Raw genomic sequence first — 22065 nt, forward strand, 5'->3', positions numbered from 1 at the left:
TCAAAATCAAAATATTATGTTATGTATTCCAAAAACACTTTTTGTTAAAATAAAGATAAATACTGTACTTAAATATCTGCTTGACTTATGATTTCAAAACAAATTATCAATCAAATTGTAGACTGATTTATTAAATTTTATTTAAATGCTGTAAAAAACCCACTGCTTTTACTGTAAAATTATGATGACTGAGCTGCCAGTTTTTGAAGTCAAATTTCAAAAAAATGTTTGCAGCTTATGTAAAAAAAAATATTGTTAATGTATTATATACATATATATATATATATATATATATATATATATATATATATATATATATATATATATATATATATATATAAACATGTATATTCACATAATCATTGATAAAAGCGGCCCTCTGAGGGCAACCATAACTGCGATGTGGCCCTCAATGAAAACGAGTTTGACACCCCTGCTTTAGCGAATTAGTGATAAACACTTTCCAGGACACTGATGTTTTTAGTTTTCTATGTAGACTGCAGGGGTCCAAGAAAAAAATCGTATTATACTGTTGACAATTCCAAAGTGTAGTTCTGTGAGATACCAACCCTATTTGTGAAAAGAGTGGTATTTGTGTTTTTATAGAATATGTGTAAGCACTTTTTAAAGTAAATGTTTTGCTGCTCTTATTAAAGATGCCTTTTACTGAATATGCACAAGCACTTTTTTTAATATTATGTGATATATCGCCTTTAATACTGTATTTTTGTTTCATGTACTGTTTGTGATTGTATGTTAATTTGGATTTTGGAGTCTGCAATACAGTTTGATTGACTATATACAGTACTGGGTGACACAGGCAAAAATACTTATACAGTGGAACCTGGAACCTTGATTTACGAACTTAATTGGTTCTTGATCAGGGTTCAAAAATAGAAAAATTTCTATGTTAAAGACAATTTCTCTATTAGAATGTAAATATGAATAATGGGTTCCAGCCCCAAAAAAAGTCCACATTGTAGTGAAAGTTTGTACACTTTGAACATGATATAAAGCACTATATAGTATTGTATATCAAACATAACGAGGTGGCGATAAATCAACTTTCTATTTAATAACAAAGCCAAAACAACAACTAGCTGAGTTATCCTTATTTTCAGCTGTCCTGCTGACACACACATACACATTTACACACACACACACACACACACACGCTGTCATTAGCCCTGTGGTGTACTCTCACATTGAAATCCCGCAACTCCTTAACTTTAACAGCCAGTTATCCTGAACGTTTCAAACCACACATTGCTTTTTTCTTTGCTTTCTTTGGACTCGTTGAGCTAGAAAAAATAGAAAATGCTGTGTAAAGGCTGAAAAACACTAACACGCACACAAAGCAGCACTGAGGACCGTACCTAAAGACGTCACTGCTTTGTTGACAGAAGGAGCATCTGAAGTCCATAAGGCACAAAATGGGTGAAACATTTGTAAACCGAGACAAGGTTCATACACCAAAGCATATTTTATTCTGTCTGTTGTTTTTAAATTGAAAAGTTTGTACAATTAGGGGTTAGTAAATCAAGGTTCCACTGTCGAGTATGCATTAAACATTTAAGAAAATAAATATATATTTTATTTGTATAATGTAAAAACTATTTTAATCAATATTGTCTTCTTAATTATTTATATTAAATAATTCAATTTGGGTTATTTATTTATTATACATTTAATTGATCAATTTAATACAACTTTTTGTGTCTATATTACTATTATATATAATTTATATCCAGACTTTCGTGGTTTGCAGCTGGTCTTGAACATGTGACCCGAGTCCTTCTTGTCTTGACCTTTTCTTTTTTTCCTTTGGTGTGGTTGCAGATCTTTGGGAGGAAGGGATGTCTGTGGAAGAAAATGCAGAAAAATGAGTTTAAGAGCAGGGTTAACGTGGACCGCTTGCCTTTGTCTGCGCTGCACAAGGTACCAACACACACACACACACAAACGGTGGTAGGATTCACAAGGAAGGAAGGAGTGATAATACTGAGGGGTGTGATGGACCAAAAGCCTACTCCTCCTGGCATGAGGGAGGGCGGGGGCCATAAAGGGGTGGGAATGTAATGATGTGTAAAATGAGAAAAATGTCGCCCTCAGTGGAAGAAGCCAGCCAGATGGAGAGCGACCATGGAGGCTTTGATGTGTTTAATTTTTGAAGGGGCACAAAACACTGTAGGCTTTTTTGTCTGAGGTAGTAGGAGGATAAGACACAGGATTTATTTTACCCGATGAAGACAATCAGTGAGTGTTATTGAGGGCATTGAATAAACACATTCAGTCATAGTTTACTGTCACAACAGTCGAAATGTGCTATGAGACAACTTGGTGGGAGGCTTGTGTACACGTCCAGGTGCTTCTCTTCAGGTTACCATGGAAACAGCTATGTTATAGTTAGTTGTTTTATCAGATTTTCTCTGCCTCTTTACCGTCACCTTTTGCGTCCTATTTAAAATGAGGAAATAACATCAGTTGTCCTCGAGGCCGAATGCAAGTGACAACACCACACCCCCCTCGCCCTCAGGTGCGTCTGAACCCCAACATGAGCTCTCACACGTGGTTGGCGTCGGCGGGCCAGGCCGGCCTAGTCCGACTAAACTGTGTGAGGAGCCTCAACAACTCATACGTCCACATCGCCATCAGCAAGTGCCAGGCCGAGTTTGACGCTCTGCACCCGTCGACAAGCGTGGAGGAGGAGCAGAACCGGGCGGAGGACGCTCCTCTATGACCTCCGCTGTTGGCATAGCCATGCTAACTGGAGAAAGACTTTGCAATCAACTAAAGAGGAGACATTTGTTTTTATAGTCTGCATATGTTTTTAAAACAAAGTCAGAATTCTTCTAATCGAGTCAGGCCGCAGCTGTAGAAATACTTGAACTTTTTTTAAACCTTCTTTTAGCAGCAGTCTTTGAGTGCACATGTACAGATCAAACCAAGTGTGTTTATAGCCATTATTAAACGTTAGCAAACATGATCAGGGAACAGGAATACATTACATTATTCACTCATATATATGGCATGTATCTTGTCACCGGAATGTTTCTTTTTCTTCAGCCAAGCACTTCAATAAGACTGATTTTGTAAAATAGAAATATTTGGTTTTGTAATCGAGGCGATGAATTAATAAAGATGACTTATTTCAAAAAGGATTTGTATGTGTCAATCATTTTCCAACTCTGTCAGGAGTAAAACAAGACAACACAAAAAGTCCTATTCAGAAGTAAAAATGAGAACATGGTAAACACGGGAAGTGAACAAACTATTAGTAATCGCTGATACTGACAAGGAGTAGCATTACAATATCTAATTGGCCTAGGTGCATGTCATTTTAATGGACACTGGCGGAGACAAAAAGTGAGCAAAAACATGAAAAGTAAAACATGTTCATAAATATATATTCTGTTGCTGCTTTTTTTCTTTTTAAAAAAAAAAAATCAATCCAACAAAATAATACACAATTATTCCAAAACCAAACAACCAATCAACAGAGCAGTTGAGAGGTCACACAAACATGACACAAAACAATCCAAAAGTAGTCAAACAAAAAATGAATAATATCAACAACAGTATCAATATTAATAAGAATTCCAACAAAGCAGTGATTAGAAATCCCTCATTTACATTATCATCACAGCCATTTACTGTATATAAAAAAATTATAAAAACATTTTAAAAAATAAACAGTGGTGTCACAGTTGCTGCTTTTTGTGTTATTTTTGTCACAAACAAGACAGAGCCACCTGTGATGCTGCCAGCTGACAAGAACAATAAATCAAGTTGAACCTCCAAAAATCTCCAGCAAAACTTGTCGCTAGGTGCTTTTTTTAGAAAAACAATCTAGATGGTTCTGATTACTCGCTAAGTTGGCAACACTAATCCTTCTCCATCTACTACGTGCAGTTGGAATGACAAGCTACATTCTCACACAGTCCCAAATCTATGTGGGAAACATTACTAGTGTACTTTATTGTAACTGTTTGGACTTGAAATGGACTAAACCACTACTGCTAATGTGTTAAAATGTGACAAGCCAGCTCTAAATCAGGGGTCCCCAAACTACAAATCCAGCCCGCCAGCATCCAAAATCCGGCCCGCGGGAAGTCCCAAGTTAAAAAACTTTTTTTTTTAAATTTTTTTTTTTTTTTTTTAAATCTGTCCTTTTTAATCAATCAATTCATTATGTCTAAAAATGCATTTTCCCATCGATAAAGTGACATCGGTATATATATATTTATTTATTTATATATATATATATATACAACCCGGCAAATTTTTTTAACCCAATGCGGCCCCCAAGTCAAAAAGTTTGGGGACCCCTGCTCTAAATTGTTGAGAGCTTAATTTTCTGACTGATAAGGTGCATCAAAACTTTTTTGGATTGAGTAAAATAGTACAAAACTTCAGTGTAATGTAGACTGATGAAGAGTCAGTCCGCCATCTTTTATTTGGAGGTTTACAAAAAGACACCGTTTTCATATTTTCACGTGTACACGCACACGCACACACACAAACTGTATATAATATGCACACAAAAGACAACACGGAGCATTCTCAAACATGGAAAAACATACACATTGGTCATCGTTACATTCAGAATATTGACGGCAAGGTTCCTTCTGGCACTTGAGCACGATAAAGACTCACAGCTAACGAGCATGCAAGTACTTGGACCAGAACCAGTCATAGTGAATGGATCACAGGTGATCCTTGATCCTGCAACTGAGACAATGCTACATATGGCTTCATATGGGGGGCCGTCTGTGTGTGCGAGGTTTTCCATAACACTAGTGTGTCTGTGTGTCAGCATTGTAAGCAGAATTATGTCTCAGACGGCCCCTCATACTTTTACTTCTGTTCCAAACACATGGATGGACTGGTGTTGAAATAGTATACAGCAAACTTTTTTCACTGAGGGCCACATAAATTAAAATTGAAGGATGCTTGGGCCAATAAAAAAAAGAGCTTTGGGACAAACATGGCACTTTGGACATCGCCACTTTAAAAAAAAAAAAATGATGTCATTAATATCATGTTATACATGATGGTCATGTGATTTACTTTGCCTCGACGCAGCATCCAGCACAAAAACACACAAAGAACATGCTGTAGCACAACACAACACTGACACTGATAGTCCTCATTTGCACTTGTGGAAATCTCCCATTTTATGTCCACACACACACATGCACACACACACTGGACTCTTTGCTTCATTCAGCATCATGAGAGTTGTGTCGAATCTCATGGGATGTTGTACCTAATGAAGTGGCCAGTGTATGTGTCTTTGGTGATCATTAAAATGTGTTTCCTTAACGAGATGCAGCCCTTTTTAAATGAAAGTCAAATGTGTGTCAATGAGATAATGACCGGTTTTCAAGATGGCGGTGAGCGTCTCTGCAGTTCAGAGGACTTTTAGGCAGTGAGTTCACCTTCCAATCAGTCTTATTGATCAGCTCATTAGGAGGATTTGGACACAGAGTCTCTGATTGGAACTTCTTAAGAACACCGCAATGAACCGCCGTTATGTGTCGGGTACATGACCTTCGCTGAGACCAAACGGGTCAAAGGGCGTGGCTATGTGTTTTTATTTAAAGGTGGTATGATGAGGTTGGGTCAGGTGCGCCACTTCAAGGTGGATTGGAGCCTCCCGAATGACTTTGATGGTTCTTTTTTGGTTTTGAAGGGAATGTTGGTGGGCATTCCGGGCCGGGCGCCGCCTCCTCTCTTGCAGGTGTGTGTGTTAGGCGGGGGAATGTGGAGTCGTGTCAGTCACAGGGGTCCTGGCAGAGGTGGCAGTGCCTCATGTCGTCCGAGTAGCGCTCCACCTGGATAGTGACGCTCTGGAAGCCAAACTTGATGTGGAGAAGCTCTGCGGCCTCCTGCAGGACAGACTGCGCGTCGGCGCCCTCGTCTGGGAACAGTCAATAATGTTGCCATTTAAATGTTTTAAAACGGGGGTGTCAAACTCATTTTAGCTCAGGGCCCGCATGGAGGAAAATCTGTGCACACGCGGGCCGGACTATTAAAATCATGGCATTAAAACTAAAAAATAAAGACAACTTCAGATTGTTTTCTTTGTCTTACTTTGGCCGAAAATAGAACAAACACATTCTGAAAATGGCCCTGCGATGAGGTGGCGACTTGTCCAGTGTGAACCCCGCCTTCCGCCCGATTGTAGCTGAGATAGGCTCCAGCGCCCCCCGCTACCCCGAAGAGAATAAGCGGTAGAAAATGCATGGATGGGGCATTCTGAAAATACTTGTCCAGGGTGTACCCCGCCTTCCGCCCGAATGCAGCTGAGATAGGCTCCAGCGACCCCCCGCGACCCCAGAAAGGGACAAGCGGTAGAAAATGGATGGATGGATGGACATTCTGAAAATATTACAATAAAAATATAGAAAAAAATACCGGCAGCGTTAAAGTTTTAGATCCATGAAGGAAAGAATATAAGTGAATAAATGTACATATGCATAAAAATGTGTTATCAATCAATGTTTATTTATATAGCCCTAAATCACAAGTGTCTCAAAGGGCTGTACAAGCCACAACGACATCCTCGGTACAGAGTTATCTTTTGTATTATTTTTTTTAAATGAATTAAGTAACGTTTAGGACAACCTTTTTCCAAAACACAATATAGAATGTGAGATATAACAGGACCATGAATACATTTATCATTTGTTTTCAAAACGATTACGAAAAAGTGGCACCCCAAAAATGTACTGTGGGACCCCATTTTTATGACTTGATGGGGTCCCTGGGACCCCATTTTGAAAATTCCTAGCGCCAACACTGATCGAGTATTGGTGCGTGCAAAACAGCAGCAGGCCGGTTCTAATACTAATCAAATATCATCCATAGATCATTCATTCGTGGGCCTTGACTTTGACACCCCTGTCTTTAAACAAACTAACATGTTTGTGTTTTTACAACTTTAAATCTAATAATAAACACATTGAACTACTCCAAACGTGTATAGGCCCAACTAAGGTGACATCTTATTTTGTGCAAGATTCCTATGGCAAATATTACTTAGTTGAGTAACAGGACTAAAAGTAACCGGAGTGGGTTTTAGCAATGAATTAGCAAATACCTAACATCCATCCATCCATCCATTTTCTACTGCTTGTCCCGTTCGGGGTAGCAGGGGGTGCTGGAGCCTATCTCAGCTGCTTCGGGCGCAAGTCACCACCTCATCACAGGGCCAACACAGATAGACAGACAACATTCACACTCACATTCACACACTAGGGCCAATTTAGTGTTGCCAATCAACCTAAATACCTAACATATAGTACATAATATAACGTGGCTTTAATGCTAATAACATTCTGACACTAAGCACATTACAACGTACTGGGGTTCAATCCCCACCTTCTACCATCCTAGTCACGTCCGTTGTGTCCTTGGGCAAGACACTTCACCCTTGCTCCTGATGGCTGCTGGTTAGCGCCTTGCATGAAAGCTCCCGCCATCAGTGTGTGAATGTGTGTGTGAATGGGTGAATGTGGAAATACTGTCAAAGCGCGTTGAGTACCTTGAAGGTAGAAAAGTGCTATACAAGTATAACCCATTTATCATTTATTTATAGCTCTGTTTATCTTGTCAGATTTACAGGAAGGAGCGCTATGCTGTTTTCAAAGACCTTCAGTTAAAAAAAAGCTAGTCAAAGATCATCTATATGACAACACTCTTGTGTTGTTTAAGAATCTACTGAAAAAAAAAGTGAGTTTTTTTTTTAAACTAAACTCGCAAGTGGCAGTTGAACAGCCCGAATGACGAAAAAAGAAGGACCTAAAATGGACCCTTGAGGAACACCACTAACCAAAGAAGTTGAACACATGACTCATGACTGGCATCTGAAGTATACAAGCTAGACTGCATCACCTAACTGCCAAAAGGAGAGGACTTAAAGGGGTGCCTTGAGGAGCGCCTCAGTTATGTCAAGCACAAATTTGGGCCCCAGTGTTCTGTTTACTAGCAAGGTTAAAATTTCAATGCAATGTTTACAGTGGTCCAAGTTCTTCTATACGACATGAGCATGAGTAATGGGCTGAATGAAAAAAAATAAAGTGTGAGTTTTTTTAAAGAAATAAACTTCAAATATATGAATTAGGAGTAACACAAATCTGTGAAAATATAACATTTTTGAAGGATTTATTAAATGATTATATTTTATGGTCAAATCTAATTTTAGGAAGCGGGGAGATTTACAACAAATGTAATTCTCTTCATTGTTTGAAGTAGTTTAAATTAATATTTAAATTGCATTTATGAAATATCAGGTCAGATAATCAGATCAATGTACAGCACACTCTGCCTAATTAAAACTAGTATTTTGAAGTAAATTTTATCGAGCATTTATGCATTTTATTTCCTGGGGACGTAAATGGCACAGATGCTATGGCACAGATGTCAAACTCAAGGCCTGGGGAGCGCCACATCTGGCCTGCCGCATCATTTATTGTGGCCCGCAAAAGCCTGGAAATTATATGCTTCAATAAGGCATTTCATCCTTCTAAAATTATGTATTTCAATCTTGACAAAAAAAAAATGTACTGCACGTAAACGCAGTTCTTCACTCGATGTTATTTGATACAACAAGCTATTGTCATTGAAACCCTTTTTAAATTCAATTCTACACTTGCTAAACAGGCTTGTCACTTTAATTCTGATTCCAAAGCAGGTTTTCCATCCGTTTGTAGCTAAACAATGATAATAGTGAAATTGTGTTGATGCCAAATGATAAATGGTACAGAACAGCAACATACAAACTCAACAGGTATAGATGTTCCTTTGTCCCACTGGCAATCAAAGCACTTAACAACAGAAAACTACTGTAATAACCAGATGCAATAATAAGGAGTCAATATTGGGATAGTGCAACACGGGAGGTGTGCAACACGGGGGAAGTGTAATGTGTGATCTCATAACTAACTGATATACCTGCGCACTGTTCACTGTAATCACTGTATTGTCGGATGAGCTGTATGTATATATGTACGTATATATGTATGTATGTATGTATGTAAAACGCTGTGTCTTGATGTCCATGACAAATTTCTCCTAGGAGACAATAAAGCTAATTATTATTATTATTATTATTAATAACCAAATGATGGGGCAGTTGTGTAATTCTCAGTTTCTCCAGGGTTTTGCTGGCTTTTTTGTGAATTGTTGCGGCTGAAAATGACTGATTTCCCAGCTGCATTTTCAAAAATAATAATAATAATAATAATAATAATAATAATCGCCCCCCAAGTGATGCAGGGAGACATTGCATTGGTAAGACAGTTGCGTTGCTTTTGAGTGCCCCTGGGACAAATTCAATCGGTGAAAATGACAATGATTGGCCCAACAAATGTGCGGGGAAATTGCAGGGATTGGGCAAAATTGCGAGGCCATGCATAATTGCGGGATTGGTTCCATTTAGCTGAATTTGCATTAATTTGCATGAATTGGCATGATCACAACATCTCAGAATCCTCGAGGGACGAATAACGAATAATAGCTTCCGGTGTCGGCCGACCTCATCTCACAAGATGTAGTTTCTCTTAAGTATCCTTCTTGAAAATGGCCTTGCAAATATATATCTGCCACCTAATCAACATGTTGCTCTCCTTCTTTGGGAGTACAGGTGAGTTTTCTGTGGCTTTCTATGGCTCGTATAGCTCCGGTGCCACTTCCTGTTTTCGCAACTTGTGATTGGATACTCACTTGGGACTCCAAGGTGAGTATCCAATCACAGCGTGAGGCCAGCTAAAAGGCCTTACTGGCAACAACTCGTGATCTGATTGGCTGTGGCAATTGTCTATCATGTGTCCGTTCACTTGCAGTGCATGGACGCCTGCATTGTTGATTCTGAAGGCCCCGGGCAGAGTTCGTACAGCATGGCAACATAAGCTAGCTGAATTCTGATTGGATACAAACTCTAACCTAATAATAACAGCACTGGAAAGAGCATAGTAGGACATGTAGAGAATATGAATACTTTTAGACATTAAGGGAAAGTAAATTAAAAAATTACTTTTGTCATTAATTATGATCATGATTTCTGGTTATGTTAGGCCAGCAGAGAAGGCCTTGCTGGCCCTGAGGGCACACCACTGCTTTAATACCATAATCTAGTTTACAGTTAGTCGAGGGCCAATAAAAAATGAGCTGCGGGTCAAAAATGGCCCCCAGGCCGCACTTTGTATATCCCTGCTGTTGTTTGTGCATGTCAACATGTGTGATATTTACCAACAGCGAGGTGAACGGAGACCAGGGTCTGGCCCAGCGTCAGAGCCCAAAGGTGCAGCGAGTGTGCCGACCTGACAGCCTTCACAGACATCAGAAGCTCCTTCACCGAGTTGAACTCGATTCCTTTCGGCGAACCTGCAGGCAAACGAGTGACAACATTTCATGTGCATTTATGTTTTATATTCTGTGCAAGCTTCAGTGTGTGCGTTTCCAAGATGGCGACCTTCCATGAGTATCCGGAAGACATCTCTGAGGATGGTGACCGTGGTGCAAAGGACAAAGATGGAGAACAGGAAGGTGCAGATGGGATCGGCCACCTTGTACTCAGGCTGCGAGGGAGGAAAGACACGAGTGAGTGCACACACATCAACATGGCGGCTTTCCAGCTTCTTCTTTTTTTTTCATATTCCAGGTGACACTAAAGCACTCTGAGCTGGAAAGGCCGTCAAGCTGCTTCCATCCTAAACAGCTTTTCATTTAAATGTTTTTAAAAATCATGTTAGCACTGCAAAATTATCCAAAAATACAGGATAATGAAGAGGTAGTTGAGATGTTACACAGGAGGCTACTTTTATGAATTTGTGGAATGTTAATCAGGCAGAAAAGTGGCTAACAAATCTCAAATTAATATTTACTGACTATAATAATTCTTTATACAACACCTTAAAAAAATTACCAGCAGCATGTAACAGTATTTTTCACAGCAAAATGCTGTAATCAAAATGTACTACAACAAATAATAACCTTATGTTTCTCAGCAATTAACTGTTATTTCACAGTAAAATACAATAAATGTTACTGAGAAAGTAAAATATTAGCCAGCAATTTGCTGTGAATTTTTAATGACGACTTTATAATGTCCCATCTTAAAACTCATTTATACAGTATACTTCTGTTTTTAAATAGATCTGCCCTGTCCCCCTCTCTTGCATGGAGAGGTTACCAGGTGGCCACAGATCATTTCTGGAGAGGTACCAGTCTGGAAGAGTGCTAGCTGTCCCAAGTCGTGACCTGAGGTAAACCATGCACTCTTCTATGCATCAGTTGGTGACGTCTCTGCGTTGTCGACTCGTCTACATGGAAGAAGAGTCCCCTAAGACCCTCTGATGTCTTTCCGATAGACATGAACTCCCACATTATCATGAATGTAATAATTCAATAACTGTAGCCACTCGACATCCATTGCAGCGGAGGAGGGTCCCCACATCCGCAGCCCCTTTTTAAAGTTTTGTCTTTTTCCCAACTCAGGCTTTTGTAGTTCTGATCAGGGGATGTCGTTGTTTGTGGGGCCCTTTGACGCGCTTGTGATTAAGAGTAGGGATGTCCGATAATGGCTTTTTTGCCGATATCCGATATTCCGATATTGTCCAACTCTTAAATACCGATACCGATATATACAGTCGTGGAATTAACACATTGCTATGCCTAATTTGGACAACCAGGTATGGTGAAGATAAGGTCCTTTTTAAAAATAAATAAATAAATAAAATAAGATAAATAAATTAAAAACATTTTCTTGAATAAAAAAAAAGTAAAACAATATAAAAACAGTTACATAGAAACTAGTAATTAATGAAAATGAGTAAAATTAACTGTTAAAGGTTAGTACTATTAGTGGACCAGCAGCACGCACAATCATGTGTGCTTACGGACTGTATCCCTTGCAGACTGTATTGATATATATTGATATATAATGTAGGAACCAGAATATTAATTACAGAAAGAAACAACCCTTTTGTGTGAATGAGTGGGGGAAGGAGTTTTTTTTGGGTTGGTGCACTAATTGTAAGTGTATCTTGTGTTTTTTATGTTGATTTAATAAAAATATAAAATAAAAATAAAAACCTGATACCGATCATAAAAAAAACGATATCGATAATTTTCGATATTACATTTTTAAAGCATTTATCAGCCGATATTATATTATAGGACATCCCTAATTAAGAGCTATACAGATAAATTGTGATTGATGTGATTGATAATGAAATTGTTCTTACAGTGTACAAGGCACAACATTTCATTTGCATTATATTATAATTTTTTTAAACATATATTTCACTGTATTTCATCCATCCATCCATCTTCTTTTGCTTACCTGAGGTCGGGTCGCGGGGGCAGCAGCCTAAGCAGGGAAGCCCAGACTTCCCTCTCCCCAGCCACTTCGTCCAGCTGTATTTCATTATACTGTATATTTTAATATTGGTAAGCAGCCTATAAACAAGACAATACACACATTCTCATTACCACTAGAGATGTCCGATAATATCGGCCTGCCGATATTATCGGCCGATAAATGCTTTAAAATGTAATATCGGAAATTATCGGTATCGTTGTTTTTTTATTATCGGTATTGTTTTTTGTTTTTTTGTTTTTTAATTAAATCAACATAAAAAACACAAGATACACTTAAAATTAGTGCACCAACCAAAAAAACCTCCCTCCCCCATTTACACTCATTCACACTCATTCACACAAAAGGGTTGTTTATTTCTGTTATTAATATTCAGGTTCCTACATTATATATCAATATATATCAATGCAGTCTGCAAGGGATACAGTCCGTAAGCACACATGATTGTGCGTGCTGCTGGTCCACTAATAGTACTAACCTTTAACAGTTAATTTTACTCATTTTCATTAATTACTAGTTTCTATGTAACTGTTTTTATATTGTTCTACTCTCTTTTTTATTCAAGAAAATGTTTAGAATTTATTTATCTTATTTTATTTTATTTTTTATTTTTTTTAAAAAGGACCTTATCTTCACCATACCCGGTTGTCCAAATTAGGCATAACAATGTGTTTATTCCACGACTGTATATATCGGTATCGGTTGATATCGGTATCGGTAATTAAGAGTTGGACAATATCGGAGTATCGGTAATCGGCAAAAAGCCATTATCGGACATCCCTAATTACCACCTATATATTTATTTATCGATGACTATACTACGGTATATCCGAATCATAGTTTTGTTCGTGTTTCCTGTATATTAGCAGTATTGTAATTAAGGCAATATGGTATTGTTATGTTATTTAATCAATAATAATTATAGTTAAATACCAATAAATGGCTTCCCCTGTGTACAACCATGGTAGTGTTCAATGAGCGTCTGACCCGAAAGTAGATGATGATTGCTGCCACCATGACGCCGATGCTCTGCAGTAGGTCGCCGACTACGTGGATGAAAGCGGCACGCACGCTGGTGTTGCTGTGGGCGCCCAGGAGCGAGTGAGCATGGCCGTGAGCGACGGGACTCTGAGCGTCCTCGTCGATGTGAGTATAGCCGCGGCCGTGAGCGTGGAAGGTGGTGGAATGGTGCAGGATGTACGCCATGCTGTGAAGTCATCAGAAAGTAGACTTTATTGGTTTAAAATCTGAACCTCGTTCAGTTTCAGTTCAGTTCAGTTTCAGTTTATTTCGAACATGCATACAATACAATGTAATTCGTCACATATTTCCAGTTGTTTCATTACAGCACGTCCGAAAAGGAGTAGGTAGAAGCTGAGCTTATCTAATCCTACACCCTTTTCATACATAGCAATTGTATCCTATTTCCTTGTTCTCTGTAACATAACAGTGAACAAATACATAATAAACAAATAATATGCCATAGTAAGTAAACAAATATTAAATACATAAATAATCTTTGTCTCAATAAAAATAAAAAATAAAATAAAAACCTAGTTTCGCTTCTTCTACTCACATGATGTTGACGACGACAGCGAAGGCTGACGTGACCAGCATCACGTGACCTTCGATCTCGTAGTCGCCGCGCACGATCCTCTCGATGGCCAAGTAGACCAGAACCCCTGTCACCATCCAGATGGATATGACAGACAAGAAGGCCCCCATGATCTCTGCGGAGAGAACGCAACCTGAGGAACGTTCTCACACCCTCACTGGACACTTCATTAGGTACACTGTGACGCCCAATTAATTCATACAAATAACATTCGAAACACGTCCTCTCCGCTCGCTTGACCAACAAGCCTGTTCCACTCCAACCCTACAGGTGGCGGGTAAAGTAAAAGTACAATTTAATCTTCAATGCAGTTCCTCCAAATGGATGTCAATCACCAGGTGTACCTAATGAAGTGTCTCCTGAGGGTCTCACCTGATCTGTGCCAGCCAAAGCTCATGGTCTTGGTAGGGGGTCTGGAGGAGATCCAGAGGGAGAAGATGCTGACCATCATGCTGCCAAAGTCGGTCAGCAGGTGAGCGGCGTCCGTCATGATGGCCAGACTGTGGGCCAAGTAGCCTCCTGCGTGCGGGAGACACAGGTGCAATTGAGGTCTTTGTGTTCTCCGGCACCTGCATGACGTCGCGCGCCTGTGGACTTTACCTATGACCTCTCCGATCATGAAGACCAGGCAGATGGCGGAGGCGATGTAAAGTTTCTTTTTCGCCAGCAGCTTGTCCACGCTGTCTTCGCACGCCGAGGCCTTGGAGCGGTGGCAGTGGACGCCCACGGGACGTTTGAGCTCCATGGCGGTCGACATGCCGCCATTCTTAAAGGGGAAGTCTGGGAACTGCTCACTAGGGTCTGGAAAGGAACTGATGGTGTACAAAGGTGAGTAAAATACAGCAAGACCTCTGTTTTGGAAGCCATTTTCTCCATACGAAAATATTCTGTTCCATGGTCAAACTGCGGCCATCATGGTAATGATTGTGGACACTTTACCAAAAACAAGTAAAGCAGTTCACTTTGCTAAGTGAGGACGTGGGTCACATGATCAGACAATATGTTGCTATAACATGCTAATGCTAAAATGTTGACGTCTAATGTTTATGTTGTCTGTGGCTACACTGACTGAAAGCTACCCTTGGAGTGTCACACACACACACACACACACACACACACACACACACACACACACACACACACACACACACACACACACACACACACACACACACACACACACACACACACACACATATGTTGTGGGGGTCTTCCTGCAATGATGTGCCTAATGAGGTGGAAGAAACCTAATCTAGACTCATTTGAGATAGCCACACACACATTCACATGTATTTTACCACACAAATGCACACACACACACACACACGCACACACAGACGGATGATGTCCACTAAAGAAAATCAGTGGAGTGGAAAAAGAGATTGTGTTCAATGACACCGATGGGACCTCTCTCGCTCACACACACACACACACACACGCACATACACACACACACACACGCGCACACACCCTTATAAATACTCTTTGTTACCAACTCTGATAATGTCAACAACATCAATATTTGTTTTCACAAAGCCACAAAATCGTGTTTACGTGTACAAGTGAAGTGCACCAGACAGCACCGTTCCTAAAATGTTGGTAAGGAGCATGAAGCAGTACAGTTCAATTATATTGTTAGAATTCCTCTCTGACAGTGTCAAAAGTGAACCTTCTTATCTGATTTTTTTCTATTGTTTTGAAATAAATAGTGTACCTAATGAAGTGTCCATATTTGTTGTTACTATAGTTCCAGTTGGTTGCCAGGTTGGGGTTTTGCCCACTTTTTACTAAGGGAAGGGTCTCAACCCCAAGTCATTTCTGTCAGTGTGAACATGACACAACTTCTTTATCATACAGAAAATAATAGAACTAATATAATTGTATTATTCATTTTATGATAATACTTAGGTTAAATAATAATAAATGTCTGTATTTTTGTGTGTGTATTTAACTGCAAAGGTGTCACTTTGTTGTGGATTATCCAACCAACACTATAATAAAATGGCAACAACAAACGATCTTTTTAAGATGTATTTCCATGTATAAAAGAAAGAAAGAAACAAAAAAAAACATCTACATGCACTTCCAGAATTGAAGGTGGACAGTAAACACGCGCACGCGCCGTGAACGTCACAAATGGTGCATGAAATCCCAAATATATGCACTACTCTAACGCGCGCACGCACGTCTGCACATGCACGCACACATTGTCCAATCTCGGTTTTTTTTTCCATGCATAATGTTTTTAATTTTATACAATACAATTATTTTACATATAAAACATTAGGTTGATTTTACCGTGGATCAACTTTATAATATATAATCAAATGTAATAGACATTTTCCGCAGAATATAAAAGAGAAGGCCTCTGCAACATTTTCCCCCCTCACATTAAATTCATGTTTTAATTTACATTTTCAAGTTTTAAAAAAAAATCCATAATGACTTTAGCGACTAAAATGACTTAAATATTTATGTTAGCTTTTTTAGGCCATATAATTCATGCCTTAAAATGTGATACAAAATCTATAATGCTGACATATGCTTTTATTCTCATGACAAGCATAGTGACAATAAAAGGCGTTCTAATCTATTCTATTTATTTAACAATATTTATGTTTGTGCGTGTATTTGCATACACTGCAGAGGTATCATATTTTGGTTGGAAAAAATACGCAACAGAAGCTGCTTTAATTATATTTAAGGACAATATGCCTTTTTATAAATACATAATAACATTATAATTATAATGCTAATGAAAAGTGTGAATTAAAAGCAATTTAGTTGATGGTTAGATCTCATTGTAGTGACACATATATTTATTATTATGTACACTAAATAAAATACAAATCATTCTTTATTTAATGATTATTTTGCATCATACTTTGTGTGCTTTGTTTTTTAAATAATTTATATGTATGTATAGATTGCGTGCAACTACATGCACACGCGCGGAGACAGCTTTGCTCATAATGAAGTGTCCACGAGGACGCGCGCGCCATTTGTCACGCAGTCTGTCCACAAGCGAGTCATGCGTGGAAATGCATTGGCTTAAAACACTCCTGCACGATGAAGATCACTTGCGTGCGCGTGTGCGTGCGTGCGTGCGTGCGTGTGTGTGTGTGTGTGTGTGTGTGTGTGTGTGTGTGTGTGTGTGTGTGTGTGTGTGTGTGTGTGTGTACGCGAGCGCGCACGTGCGTGCACCTTTCTCCCCACCTGTGCACGCGCTCACAATAGGTCTTGTGGTTCTTGTCGTGGATCAGCTGAGACTTCTCAGAACTTGCAGCTTTTACGTCCATGAGGAGAATGAGGCGCTGAAGGAGGTCCCGACGCTGAAGGAGGAATATGGCAAAAGGTCCAGTCGGGTTTGGTGTCGGTGAAAAAGTGCAAGCGAGGGAAAAAAAACCCTCATTGCGGAGTTTGTGGGCAGGAGGAGGAGGGGGAGCGCGGGGTGTGAGGGAGGGTCTTCTTTTTTTTTAGTTGTTTTTTTTTTTCTTCCTATTTTAAGATACAATACATTAAAAAGCATGATAAAAGATTTGAATGAAATATTATCACAACATTTAAAAATCTGCCTGATTTCATTTAATCCAAGAATGCACACTTCAATTCATCACTAAAGGCACTAGAGTCACAAAAAGGAGCTGCTGCAGAAATAATGCTATTGTACTTATCTCTGCAAAGACAACAACTGCATATGAGTTATCAAATATTGTTTTTAAGGCTGAGCGGACAGTAGGTCCAATAGAACATTCTAATGGGAGCAGCTATTGGAAATCAATGCATGTTAGCATACACTTGAACATTAGTGCTCGCCTTTAAGGAGTGTGTGAATGCAAAATTTACAGCACATGCACGTTTAAAAAATTATGTATTTTTTGTCCAACATATAAATATATCACACACACAAAAAGCTATCGTTGTACAGCTTCTTAATTGTGTACAATTATACAGTACAATTTATGGGAGAGATGAATTAACATATACTGTAAAAAAAAAAAAAAGATTATGTGGTCGTGTAAATTTGAATTATGCAAGTCTATTTCTAAATAACAAAACATTTTTGCATTTATTTTTGTCCACATTGCATTTTATTACTACAATTGATGTCAGGAGTGCTAATGAAACCATTATAGCGTGTATTCAATGCAACCTCTATAATAAATATTTGACTACCTCTCTGGCATTTTCAATTAAAAGTGAGCATTTTTATTGTATGTGTTAATGCACAATTTATGGCAGAGATGAAATAACACATATTGTAAAAAAGATTATGTGGTCATCTACATTTGAATTATTTTGTTAGGTAAGATATAATAATGGCCTATGGTCATGAGCTTTGGCTCATGACCGAAAAGACACGATCACGGGTACAAGCGGCCAAAATGAGTTTCCTCCGCCAGGTGGCTGGTGTCTCCCTTAGAGATAGGGTGAGAAGCTCTGTCATCCGGGAGGAGCTCAAAGTAAAGCCGCTGCTCCTCCACATCGAGCGGAGCCAGATAAGGTGATTTGGGCATCTGGTCAGGATGCCCCCAGAACGCCTCCCTAGGGAGGTGTTTTGGGCACGTCCGACTGGTAGGAGGCCACGGGGAAGACCCAGGACACGTTGGGAAGACTATCTCTCCCGGCTGGTCTGGGAACACCCCGGGATCCCCCGGGAGGAGCTGGACGAAGTGGCTGGGGAGAGGGAAGTCTGGGCTTCCCTGCTTAGGCTGCTGCCCCCGCGACCCGACCTCGGATAAGCGGAAGAAGATGGATGGATGGATGGATGGATGGATGGATGGATGGATGGATGGATGGATGGATGGAAGATATAATAATTTGATTTTGAGTCAAATATTTAATTACATTTCATATACAAATGTTCGGAATAAAATCTACTCATTGTAGTTAATTCAAACATAAGAATTATATGTATTTAGTTCTTAATAGATAGAATATTGTGTGAAATGTAATTCATGTTATTAGTTGAATTTTAAATGAAACGCACTTCCGGTCAAAATGCGCTATCTTTACGAGTGCAGCAGACTATCTCGCCACAAGACATTTGAACAAGAGAGCACAGTCAGAGAATGTTCGTCTTCTTCCACATCGCTCATCTTGTAAAACTCGATGACTAAGGTAAGAAAACGTATTTTGTTATCACTGGGCTAGTAGGAAGAACGCATGTAATGGTCGGCTATATTACAAAATAAAATGAGCAAAAAAAAAGAGACTAGGTAGCAACATACAGTTGTCCTCTGTTTGCAAGACTATGTTAATGTGGTAGTGTGATTTTGTTTTGCTATAATATGAACACTGCATTGTACATTTTGGAATAATTTATAATGTATCGAAGTCAAACTTTTATTTTGAAGGATGTGTGTTAGCCTTTCCGCTATCATTGGTTCTGTCACGTTCCTTGCATGTTGATATAACCTGTTTTTATTTATTTATTGATATTGCATAAATAAGTACATTGGTTTTAATATTAAGGTTGGATACATTTCCATAAAGGGAAATATTGGGTGTTATCGACGAAAGAGAATATTCTTGTCCGGACGGCACGTCCCCACACTTCTGTTGGCTTTACTTCCTGTGCATGGGTCGTGTCTTGGCTTGTCTTTCCCTGCAGGCAGGCAACTTGTCTGTGTTGTGACGAAAACTTAGTCAAACACACATGAAGTCAGTCTAACAGTTTGAGTTTGAGTTTATTTCGAACATGCAAGCATACAACGTGATGTATCATGTTGTATGCCTGCATGTTCGAAATATACAGTGTTACGTTTTAGAGCCACAATTGTATTTCTTTTCATACATACATCTGTTAATTTTAGTGCGTTAATGTCCGGTCCACAGCGGTTAGCATTTAATGTTAGCAGGAGCAGCTAGCTTAACATGTCACAAACTTTCTCATTTTACAGCGGTGTTATAATGAAGACAACACATGATGTAAGTGTCTATATTAGCTATATTAGCCTACTATCAAAGGCTGACGCACATCTTCGTTGACAGAAATGTTGTAGTTTTATTCTAGGCATTTTTGCAACATTGGAAATCATTAGTAAAATGGAGGCTTCTCACAGGATGAGATAACTTCTGGAAATTACTAGCTCAGAATGGCCAAATGTATAGATGTGTGTGTCCAAATTAAAGGAAACCGCAGGCTGTCTTCTTCTAATGGATTTATTACAATCTTTGCAAGCTGGGTAACGTTTGCTGTGGTCTGGAACAACATGGCACACAAAACACTATGAGAAATGCAGCTAATATTACATACAGATAATGTGTCATGAGACATACAAATTTAAATTAAATACACATAGGACATAAGTAAAGGAATTTAAATGAGCTTAAATATACCTACAAACGAGGCATAATGATGCAATATGTACATACAGCTAGCCAATATAGCATATTAGCAACGATTACCTTGCAGTCATGCATTGACCAAATATGCCTGATTAGCACTCCCAACAAGTCAACATCAACAAAGCTCACCATTGTGCATTCATGCACAGCATAAAAAGTTTGGTGGTCAAAATGTGACAAAGAAGGAGTGGCATAGAACACATCTTTCTGTGGCACTGTAGGAGAAAGTTGTACATGTAAACAAACTACGGTGAGTTCAAGGACCGCTGGAATTAGTAGGACAAAACGGCACTTGCCAATTACTCTCATCAGTAAAGCATGTTTAATATAAACAGTGGGATTTCCAACAATTAAGAAGGTTTGTGTCATGTTTGTCCTACAGAAACCATAGTAAAACAAAAAAATGTTCACACATCTTTGAAAAAGCTCCAGGGTGGCGCTAAAGAGCCGCATGCGGCTCCTGAGCCACGGGTTGCTGCCCCCGCTCTAGTAGGTGCTGTTAAGTAGATTGACACAGATCTGTGACCTTTTTTTGTACTATCTTTTTTAACAGCTTCAGTGCTCCTTGTCATACAGTCTCCAAATCTCGAAAATCTGAGCAGTGGTTCTCAAACCTTTTCCACCAAGTACCACCTCAGAAAAAAATTGGTTCTCCAAGTACCACCATAATGATCAATGTTAAAATACAGTGGCACAGTAATAATAATAATAATAATGACGCCTCAGTATTCCTTCAAACAAAGCATAGGTTTTTATTTAACAACTACATTTAATATTTTGGGCCACTGTAACATTATACACAGTTAGAAAAGTAACACCGTGATTGAAATTAGGAAAAAAAAACACTGTACTTTAATCAAGTGATTATTTGGCGTCGTCGTCGGCGGTCACTCGAAACGAGTATGACTGTCCTCCGTAGGGAGGACGCCTGTGCGTGGAATCTTTTAATGTGGGGAGACTGGTGCACGGTCAGCCACCACACAGTCCTTGGCATTGAGCGGGCCAGGGTCCAGTGGCATGGAGACCAAGACGACTGGGGACCCGTCTTTGCTGCAGCCTTCATCCGCCTTCCCAGCCGTTGTGGTGCATTCCGCTGCCGCCATCTTCCGCCTGGTCCACCGTTGAGGCGGTTTTCACTATTCGCCCATAGCTGGGGTTATTTACCCATAGCTGGGACAGGGGTTGACTGGGCACCAGGGCATGTCCACACACCGGTGGGCCTGCATGCCCCGTCTCTGGGGCCCCCTGCTGCTCCGAGATCCCGTACAACTTAGCCTGGAACCGCGAGGTTCCAGTTACCGTGTGTGGCCACGAGGAGGCATGTACGAGTCTTGACAATGGAGAGGCTATGTACCGGCTGAGGAGGCTTATGCACTCGGCTCCTCTTTTCGCCCTCTGAGACAGAGGGCTAGCCGGCGGCACTAGCTGAAAGCAATGAGTATCAGGCAGAAGCAGCATGCAGCATAGCAAGCAAAAGCGGCATGCAGCATGCACTAACTACAGGTACTACTACTCCAAGGCTACTGCACTAGACGCATCACATCGCCCTGTGCGATGTTTTTCTGCACACACACACTTATTTGGCGTACCACTAGATGAAGCCTGCATACCACTAGTGGTACGCGTACCACAGTTTGGAATCATTGACCTAGAGAGATGAACACTATTGTTCAACAAGATACTGTACATAGAGAAGTATGTAATTGTAGAACAG

General features: G+C 39.6%; 2 protein-coding genes across 6 annotated transcripts in view; one reads left to right on the forward strand and one right to left on the reverse strand.

Annotated features, from left to right (window-relative positions):
• Positions 1-3158, forward strand: part of LOC133648580 (general transcription factor 3C polypeptide 2-like) — a 32055-nt gene extending 28897 nt beyond the window's left edge. For all 5 annotated transcript variants that reach the window (XM_062044811.1, XM_062044809.1, XM_062044813.1 and 2 more), the window contains 2 exons: positions 1840-1938; positions 2537-3158. In XM_062044811.1, coding sequence (XP_061900795.1) covers positions 1840-1938; positions 2537-2740 — 303 coding nt within the window. In that variant the 3' untranslated portion in view covers positions 2741-3158. The remainder of the gene's footprint in view (positions 1-1839; positions 1939-2536) is intronic.
• Positions 3159-5442: 2284 nt separating this feature from the next.
• Positions 5443-17365, reverse strand: LOC133648590 (proton-coupled zinc antiporter SLC30A2-like). Its single transcript, XM_062044832.1, has 8 exons — positions 17217-17365; positions 14601-14812; positions 14373-14519; positions 13962-14115; positions 13373-13592; positions 10478-10583; positions 10255-10389; positions 5443-5923 (listed from the first exon to the last, which is right to left on the reverse strand). The coding sequence occupies exons 1-8, from the start codon at positions 17297-17299 to the stop codon at positions 5778-5780; spliced, it is 1203 nt and encodes a 400-aa protein (XP_061900816.1). The 5' UTR covers positions 17300-17365; the 3' UTR covers positions 5443-5777.
• Between the last annotated feature and the right edge of the window lie 4700 nt (positions 17366-22065).

Source organism: Entelurus aequoreus, linkage group LG04 (genome assembly GCF_033978785.1).
Source record: "Entelurus aequoreus isolate RoL-2023_Sb linkage group LG04, RoL_Eaeq_v1.1, whole genome shotgun sequence".
Lineage (NCBI taxonomy): Eukaryota > Metazoa > Chordata > Actinopteri > Syngnathiformes > Syngnathidae > Entelurus > Entelurus aequoreus.